Source organism: Pteropus alecto, unplaced genomic scaffold (assembly GCF_000325575.1).
Source record: "Pteropus alecto unplaced genomic scaffold, ASM32557v1 scaffold75, whole genome shotgun sequence".
Classification (NCBI taxonomy): domain Eukaryota; kingdom Metazoa; phylum Chordata; class Mammalia; order Chiroptera; family Pteropodidae; genus Pteropus; species Pteropus alecto.
The window spans coordinates 29,167,453-29,176,899 of NW_006440638.1; the positions used below are offsets into that span (position 1 = coordinate 29,167,453).

The 9,447-nt window shown below is 41.5% G+C and overlaps 1 protein-coding gene across 15 annotated transcripts in view; it reads left to right on the forward strand.

Moving 5' to 3' along the window:
* SETD5 (SET domain containing 5) overlaps positions 1 to 8,869 on the forward strand; it is a 72,623-nt gene extending 63,754 nt beyond the window's left edge. For 9 of the 15 annotated variants that reach the window (XM_025050783.1, XM_015593704.2, XM_025050787.1 and 6 more), the window contains 6 exons: positions 875 to 931; positions 2,832 to 3,302; positions 5,651 to 5,949; positions 6,800 to 6,933; positions 7,415 to 7,503; positions 7,835 to 8,869. In XM_025050783.1, the coding sequence (XP_024906551.1) occupies positions 875 to 931; positions 2,832 to 3,302; positions 5,651 to 5,949; positions 6,800 to 6,933; positions 7,415 to 7,503; positions 7,835 to 8,443 (1,659 nt within the window). In that variant the 3' untranslated portion in view covers positions 8,444 to 8,869. The remainder of the gene's footprint in view (positions 1 to 874; positions 932 to 2,831; positions 3,303 to 5,650; positions 5,950 to 6,799; positions 6,934 to 7,414; positions 7,504 to 7,834) is intronic. The other 6 variants (XM_025050789.1, XM_015593707.2, XM_015593709.2 and 3 more) reach the window with 1 other exon arrangement.
* Positions 8,870 to 9,447: the final 578 nt, after the last annotated feature.

A 9,447-nucleotide genomic window follows, 5' to 3' on the forward strand; every position in this document is an offset into this window, starting at 1 on the left:
CTATGAGCTGAAGATTCTATCAGTCATATCTTCTATAACTCATAAGAGGAACTGGCCATCTATCTCCCTAGCCCTGTCAGCCCCAGCATGCTAAGCAGTTTCCCTGAATAACAGTGGCGAGCCTGAGTCTCATAAAATGAGGAAGTGTGATGTTCAGAATGGGGTGTAGGGTGAAGAAGGAAAAAGGTTCTCCTTAGAAGGATTAAGTGGTAGGGTGCCAGGCAATAACAAATACTATAGGTTGCTAAACTCTCATCTAACATAGAAAGAAATATATAGTTGACCCTTGAACAATACAGGGGTTAGGTATGCCAGCTTCCACTCATTTAAAAATTCACGTATAACTTGACACCCCCAAAACATAAGCACCAATAGCTTACCATTGACCAGAAGTCTTACCAATAACATAAACAGTTGATTAATACACATTTTGAATGTTATATGTATTATATCTTCTTGGAATAAAGTAAGCTAGAGAAAAGAAAATATTTAAATCATAAGAAAGAAAATATGATTACAGTACTGTATTTATTGAAAAAAATCTACATAAAAGCAGACCTGCACAGTTCAAATCAGTGTTGTTCAAGGGTCAACTGTAACAGTGTAAAATTTCACCCATCTCTTTCCTAAGATCTGCTTGAGATGTTTACTTATAGCATGAAACATTAAGGCACCAGGAAGCATTTTAACAAGTCATTCTGTCTGTTGAGATGAATTCTGTAGTTAAACATTTCCCCTGTGCATTTTTATCCCTACTCCTGTCCCTGCAAAAAGTTGTGGCTAACCATCTATGCTTGCTTTTACTTTATTTTTTGTTTTGTTTTGCTTCTTGACTTCAAGTAGATGAATAACAAGATGCTTTTCCCTCCTCTAGAACATATCCTCCCCTGAGAGTTACCCTGCGAATAGGCCCGAGTCCCTGTCACCCGAGGTAGTTATCACACCATCTCAATCACACTTGGAGGTTAAGAGTGAGTGTGCATGAGTGTGTGGGAAGGGCTGAGGTATCCAAGTGAATGGGGTGCTGGGCTGGAGGGTGGCCATTCGGTCACTGTAAGTTGAATGAATCTTGCCATGTGTGACTGTGATTACTCAGAACTCTCAATATAGGTGGAGATAAATGAAGTGCCTGTGTGTGTGCCTGGTGGGGTTTGTTTTTGTTGTTGTTTGGGGGAGGGGGTGGTTAAAGAGTTCTTTTAAAAGAAAAGTAGAATCTAAAAGTAAAGTTTAAAGGAGGCCGAAGATGTGATAGAGGAGCCTCGTTAAAGGAAATCTAACAAATAATGTCTGTTAAATAAGAAAAGTTGAATCAAAAGTTAATAGGACCTGTCTTTTGATATTTATTATCTTGAGCTGATAAAGGAGCAGCTTATGTTGGAGAAGTTAGGCTGTGATTTATGCCTGTTCCCAGGTTAATCTGAGAGCTCTGTTGTTTTCAGCTTTGGTTGATTGAGCAGCTTCTTTAGGACAGGAGAGTCATATTTCTCCACTTTCTACATTTTCTTTATCAATCCTTAATGCATATACAAGGAAACTGTCAGCCCATGGCTTTTATGACACAGGCCTCCATTCTGCAGTGGTTGGGATATGGTTGCCGTACAAGTATTATCTCTTAGGATATCAGACATCAACTGGTTGGTTGAGTGCTTTGCTCAGAAACCCTACTACAGTGGAGATGCTAAATTCAGATTTTATTGGTAGCATTTTTTAACTATTAGAAGATTTGGACAAATGTAGTAATTGACTCTATGAGTCCATATGGAACTTTTCCTCTTAAAGAGAAAGCTATAGTCTCTCAAAACCTTTTAAAAGTTAACTGTTAACCCCACTTCCTTCTAATAAAAAATTAGTATTGAACTGAGTGACAGTTGACCAAAATCTGAATAAGTAGGATTTTATAGATCAATGTAAAACTGAGAAAGGTGGTATTCTAGTATACTACAGGTTTTTTGGGTGGTTTTGCACTATCTTATGAGGAAAGTAAAGCGCTGTGTCTTCAGCTGCTAAAGATTCCAAGATAGTGTAATTTGGAAGCTGACGTGTGTTATCTGGGTTTCTTGAACCATTCTTTCTAGAGAGTTAGTTGACCCTAGTCATGGAAATCTTGGTATTAGGAGGCAGTGAAAATCAAATAGTAGACAGGGTTTGTTTTTATACATTTTAGCATTTCAGATACTCTGCAGTGATGGACATTAGTAGTCTTGTGGTATGTCGACATACGTTAGAGGGTAAAGAAAGAAGAAAAGGGTGGCCAGGTTTTGTGAGAAACATATCCACTTAATAATAGTGAAAATGAGTGAACTGGTTGGTTGATGTCTTTAATGCCATTCTCCTTTACTGAACCAGTACCTTAAATATTTCGTCTACTTTCTTTCACCTTTTTTCCTCCCACTTTCCATCAATATTAATTTAGAAATAAATAACATCAGAAGCCAGTTATCTTAAGACACTAGTCTCATGTCTGTAGCATACATGGGGATCAGGTCCATCCCTAATTATACTGCCAGTCCCTTAATGCAGGGTAACTCAGCAAACCTGATGAAAGGCTAAGCAGGCAAAGTAGTCACATTTGGCCAATTATCTAATTCTGGTTTTCCCAGTATTCTTCAGAAAGACTTGAAAGCATTTTGGGAAAGATGAGGATTCTTTAGTGATCTGCCCTGTATACACTGTTGCTACATGGGATTCTTTCAGATGTTAATAGCTTTTTCTCTTCTGCTTCCATTCCTCTTTCCTGTTCAATTGTGCCCCTCTTGTCTCCCTTTCTTTCCGCCCTTTAACTCTTTCCATTCTTCCCTATCCCATGTCTCCATTGATTTTTATTCTTTCAGCTTTGTCACCGAAAAGACCTGGACTTGACAAAAGTAGGCTACCTTGACTCCAACACTAACAGCTGTGCTGACAGACCTTCCCTGATCAACTCAGGTCATTCTGACCTGGCTCCTCATCCCTCGATTGGGCCCACCTCTGACACTGGCTTTCCAAGCAGGAGTGGCGATGGACATCAGACCCTTGTGAGAAACTCGGACCAGGCATTTCGGACAGAGTTTAACCTAATGTATGCCTACTCCCCATTGAACGCTATGCCTCGAGCAGATGGATTATATCGAGGGTCTCCCCTAGTAGGGGATAGGAAGCCTTTACATTTGGATGGGGGATATTGTTCCCCGGCAGAAGGGTTTTCCAGCAGATATGAGCATGGTTTTATGAAAGACCTCTCTCGTGGATCCATGTCACCTGGTAGTGAAAGGGCTTGTGAAGGAGTCCCATCTGCCCCCCAGAACCCACCACAGAGGAAAAAGGTAAGTCTTTCACTTTATATAGAGCTTTTTGAAGAGCATTAACATTCGATAGAAATTTACTAAGTTACTAACCACTGTGTGTTCAGCACTGTTCTCAGTGTGAGGAAAAGAAAGATAATTAAGACATGGTCTCTGCTATGTCCAGCGAAAGACTTTTAATACAATTTGATGAATGTTGTAAATAATCATCAAATTTAAATGCCTACCATATACATATTGTACATTTGCTAGGCAGTTCAAAGGATAGAACAGTGAAAAAGAATAATGCTAATTAATTGTATTAGTTAGCACTTCCCATGTTCTAGGCACTGTTAAGCTCTTATGCATTTAATCCTCACAGTAATCCTGTAAGATGGGTAATTTCCCATTTTGCAGATGAGGAAACAAAGGCAAGTTGAATAACTTGTCCATGGTCACACAGCTAGTAAACGGAAGAGCCAGGACACTACCCAGGTCTGTCTGATTCCAGATTGCATGCTCTTACTGCCACCATGCTATATTGCCTCTTAGGTTCTGCCCTGATGAAGCTTATAGCAAGTGAGACTGAGCTTAGCAGATAATTAATTATATTAATAAACGATTAATTACAATGGTGGTGGATGCTCCAAAGGAGTTGTTCAGATGTGGTAGGAACATCTTAACCAGGAAACCGAGCCTAGTCAGATATGTGGTGAGTACATAACAAATGTTATGTACTTAATAACAAAAAGAGGCTCTTGGCCAGTTTGAGGGGTAGTGGAGTGAGGGGTGACAGGTCACTGATTTAGCTGATTTCAAACACTAAGTAGGACTCAATTAGACAACAAATGAGGGTGAGGTTGTTACAGAAGAGGGAGCAGAACAAGTAACTGACACTCCATTGGGTGGGCGGCAGGGATGTGATGTGATTGCAAACAGTTGAATGTTGTCCTGGTGTCAGGGGAAAGGTAGGGAGACTCAAGAGGAGACTTTGTAGAGATGGGCAGAGCCAAGCCGCTTTTTATGTCCGTGGTTTTCAACTAGGGGCATTTGGAAATGCATGGGAGTATTTTGGGTTGGCACAGCAACTTTTATTTATTGGGCAGGACTAGAAATGCTAAATGTTCTATGTGTGTGACAGTCTCACATAATTGCAAAATATCCATAGTATTCTTGGTGAAATGTAGCCTACTGGCTTTTTATACTTGCATTACAATAAAATACATGACCAGAATTTATTATTAACTCCTTTGGGTATAGAAAACGCATATACAAAATTGTCTAACTTTGCATTTTTGTTATATTTTAATTTGCACAAAAAATGAGAGTTCTAAGTGGATAGAAGAAGAGGAAACTACCAAATAATTTGGAATAAGATAGCAGTGGGTTTAGGAGACTTGCATGAACAGCATTGACTGTTAAGAACAGAAATGAAAACAGTCTTTGAATTTCTGGTTTCATTTGTTAATGTACAACAGTGCTTGAAATCCTGATTTATTTCAAAAATGTTGTTGAGTGCCTGTATGGGCCAAGTTCTGTGCTGAATGTTAAAGAAAAAAAGCCAAATAAATTAGGTCTTTGGTCTTGTAGAATGTACAGTTTAGTGGGGGAACAAGCAAGACATAATGGGTCGATAGCCAGTGTGAGCACAGTGTACTAAAACAGCACAGAGGAGGTGTGCCAGGTGGGTCAGGGAGAGGGTTCTCTTGTGGCAGTCAGGAAAGAATGAGGTAGATGAACAGCAAGCTGCGAAGAAACTTCCAAGTATGCGTAGGTTTAATAGAGCTGGCTTGCTAAAACAGAAACCAGAAATCATTTCTAGTTTTACGTTAGTTTCCCTATGTGTAAGACAGAATCAGTAATAAATCCCTGGGTGTGTCTTAGAAAATCGAGTACATTTAAGAGCCCTGAAGCAATTGTTATTTCTTTTTTTCTCTCTTAAACAAAACAAAACAAAACAAAAACTGTAAGGATTCCTAGGGCCTAAGGAAGAGCTATCAGAATCACCTGGGAGGCTTTTTTTTTTAAACTACTTGAGCTCCCAACTCTTCACCCTCCCTTTTCTAGGTGCTAACCATTGTTGCAGATAACTGATAGCACATTTCTGTTACTGGGGTAACTGTGACCTCACAGGTTTCTCTGAAGGCAGAAAAAAGGTTGAATTCTACTGGTGAACAAAGATGTCATCTCCTAGTGTCTTGTCTTACCAATTTCTGACTGATTTAAATATGTAGCTCTGCTCAGATCTAACACCTGAAAAAAGTTACAAGTGTTGTTTACTTTGTTTACATGGCTCACTAGTGGTTTACTAAGGTCCCATCTTCTTTCCCCATTGCTGCTGATCCACTAACAATGTTTAGCGAGAGTCCTGTTTCTTACTTGCTTCCTAGGTATCCCTGCTGGAGTACCGTAAACGGAAACAAGAAGCCAAGGAGAATTCTGCTGGTGGGGGAGGTGACTCTGCACAGTGCAAAAGCAAGTCTGCAGGAGCTGAGCAAGGCAGCAGTAACTCACTTTCTGACACTGGTGCCCATGGTGTGCAGGGATCCTCAACCCGAACCCCATCTTCTCCTCACAAAAAATTTTCCCCATCGCATTCCTCTATGTCCCATTTGGAGGCGGTAAGCCCATCCGATTCCAGAGGCACTTCATCTCACTGCAGACCTCAAGAGAATATCAGCAGTAGGTGGTAAGTTGATGTTTGATGCTTTAATCATTAAATGGATCTTTCCCAGTTTTACCTAAAATCTATGGGAACACTTATCTGAGAAAGCCAGCCAAAGTGCAGTGCCATCTAACTGATTTAATAGTATCAGCCACAACCTCCCAGCCTTACAGAAGCAAAGAATTGCCACCAAGTCTGTGGAACACCAATTTGGACTGCATACAATTATGGACACAGATGAGCATTAGTATCTGTTGGGCAGTAATATTGCTTTTTCTATTTTCTCATTTTATATGAAAGGTAAGTCAGAAGTTCAGCTCAATTTCACTTAAATTACCAACAGAAGTCTCAAGTCACACAGCTAGTATATACAGAGAGACATGACATTCTGAAAGGACTTGTCTGGTTTAGGGGAAACCACAAATAAATAATACTAGTGGCAAGTACTCAGTATGAAATGAGTGAAATAGAGAATAAAGCAGTTCAGTGACTTGAACTGAAGAAATGAAGGCTGCAAAAGAAGGCACATGGCTCAAATGAATAATGTTTATTAACCTGTGAAATATTTCTTAAACTACTATGTGCCAGGCAATGACTTCACAGAGGAAAATTATTAGCATTTCAGAAAGGAGATTAAAAGAAGTAACATCCTTAAATTTACTTTTTCCTTGATTGATTTTTTTTTTATGTTTTTTTCTTCAGTGCCTGACGTAGTTTGGCGCAGAGAAAATACCTTATTTTAAATTGATCCTGAGGAAAATGATGTTTAAAAGGATGTTTTTAAGAGGCTGTGTTGTACAACCTTTGTCAGAGCTTCAGTTGTTCCAGACTCTAAAGTCCTGTGGCATAAACTTGCACCTGGTTGCCTTCACAGGATGGTTCCCACTTCAGTAGAACGACTCCGAGAAGGAGGGAGCATCCCCAAAGTCCTCCGAAGCAGTGTGAGGGTGGCCCAAAAAGGAGAGCCTTCTCCCACATGGGAGAGTAACATCACAGAGAAAGACTCAGGTGAGCCTGTGGCTTTCTGCCAAACAAGTTCAGGGACACACGAGCCAGGCTCCACACAGTTCATACCAAATGTTAGGCTGAGGTGAGTCGGCTCTTTCTGTAGTTGGGCTCCACTGTGTACAAGGTTCCGTCTCATTCTTGTCTCTAGTCTTTTGGAATTCAGCATTCTTAAGATCTAGTATTGCTTGCTTTCTGTCTGCTCTTTTTTCCCAAGGGATGCTTTTTTGTAACTCATCTCTCTAAAGGCCTGGAAATCTACCTTGATGAATGATGAAGAGAAAGGAGAAGATAAGAATCAGATCAGACATTTAAGACATAGCCCATAATTAACCACTCCTTTTGCCCTTCTGGCATGCTGCACTCATCTGATTTGTCAGGAAGAGAGCAGCGTGGGTTAGTGATTTCATTGGTGATTTGAATGAACAATGGCTATTTCTCACTTATTCTAAGAAGCCAAGTTGGTTTTGTATTAACCTTCCAGACCCTGCAGATGGAGAAGGCCCGGAGACACTGAGCTCAGCTCTCTCTAAAGGAGCAACCGTTTACAGCCCTTCCAGATACAGCTACCAGGTGAGACGAGAAATTGCTCATCTCTGGGCATAGGAGTATGTTCTGGATTCCAAATGTTTGTGATCCTGGCCATCTTTTGCAGTTGAGATGTCATCTTTGCATATAATTTCAGCAGCCTTGGAAATAAGTCATCTGCTCACCTTCAAGTAATAAATCATGGCAGAAAAATAAAGTGACCAGAGATAGCCATTTTGCCATCTTTAATGTCCTAAAAAGAATGAATGGTTAGGAAGATGAAGAAAAAAGAGAGTATTTTAAATATTCACAAACTTAAAGAGCTTAAGTAGGGACTTTTTCACTTCTTTATGCTTTTCTTCCCAACTCTTTCTAGCTCCTGCAGTGTGATAGTCCACGGACAGAATCACAAAGCCTCCTTCAACAAAGTTCCTCCCCCTTTCGAGGACATCCCACCCAGTCTCCAGGATACAGTTATCGAACTACTGCACTGAGATCTGGAAACGCCCCCTCTCATGGTTCTTCAGAATCTTCCCTCTCTTCTACATCCTATTCCAGCCCTGCCCACCCTGTGTCCACAGACTCGTTGGCCCAGTTTACGGGGACACCAGGGTATTATAGCAGCCAGCCACATTCTGGAAATAGCACGGGCAGCAATCTTTCAAGGAGGAGCTGCCCTTCTAGTGCTGCTAGCCCTACCCAACAGGGCCCCTCAGACTCACCGACCTCAGACTCGGTTTCCCAGTCCAGCACAGGAACTCTGAGTTCCACCTCCTTTCCTCAGAACTCTAGGTCGTCGTTGCCATCAGACTTACGGACTATCAGTCTGCCCAGTGCTGGGCAGTCCACTGCCTACCAGGCCTCCAGGGTATCTGCGGTTTCCAATTCACAGCACTACCCACACCGCGGGAGTGGGGGTGTGCACCAGTACCGACTCCAGCCGCTGCAAGGGTCAGGAGTCAAGACTCAGACAGGACTTTCCTAGGGCTTCTGGATTTGGGCAAACAGAACTGAATGAGCCCATAGCTGCTTCCTTCCAGCTGCCTCTGGAACCTAGGCCGAGCAGATTGCTGGGGAAGGGGGTACAAGGTGCCAGAGGATTGGGTCTGGTCGACAAGAAACAAGACTTGTGCTCACGACTGGCTCTGGCCTTGGAGAAAGATGTAAATCTTGTCTGAAGCAGAGACTATAAAGAAGTTTCTCCCTGCTGTTAAGGGTACATTGTTGACAAGCAAACGGTGTTTCGGTTAGTGACGGTTCTAAGTGCAATGAGTTGTGTTGAAGCCTCCATCTCCCATCCTTGCCTGTAACCTGTAGTCACTTGTGCAGTGAGGACATCTTTTTAAATCCAAAAAAAAAAGTTTCAAAGAAAAAAAAAAAGAAAAAAAAAAAACCATGAAAAGAGCCAATCTCAAAGCCCAAGCCATCTGAGTAGTGTTAGGGGTTTATGCACTTAAGAAAAAAGGTAGGTATGGTATGTAAATGTTCACCTTAAGATAACCATTCCGAAAACATCCAGCCAAGATGTGTCCACCAAGAATGCTCCCTACCTTTGTCTTAAAATCAAGAAATAGGCAGGGATAGTGAAGCTTGGAATGTGTTCTGACTGAGGAGTGCCTGGCTCTCTGAAGAAGAGCTTGTGATCAACTCTAGATTATTCAGGAGCAGATTATCCTAGTGGATTGTCTGGGCCCCCAGCTGTTACCGTCCCTCTCCCCCTCCCCAAGCTATTTCACAGCTCAATAACCCACGAAGTAAGTAGGCAAAGAAAAGAGAAATGATAAGTGAGATGGGCCAATTGCATTGCTATTTATCAGCTCTTGGCAATAAATTTAATTAGGATGGATCCCAAGTGGTTTGGGAATTCTTTGAATTGTATTTTTTCTACTCCCAATTAATCAGGAGTTGACGATCCCATGAATAGGACCGCCTCCATGATTGGGGAGCATGCACTCGTGACTGCAGGGTAGGAATGGAAAGATGTGTGTG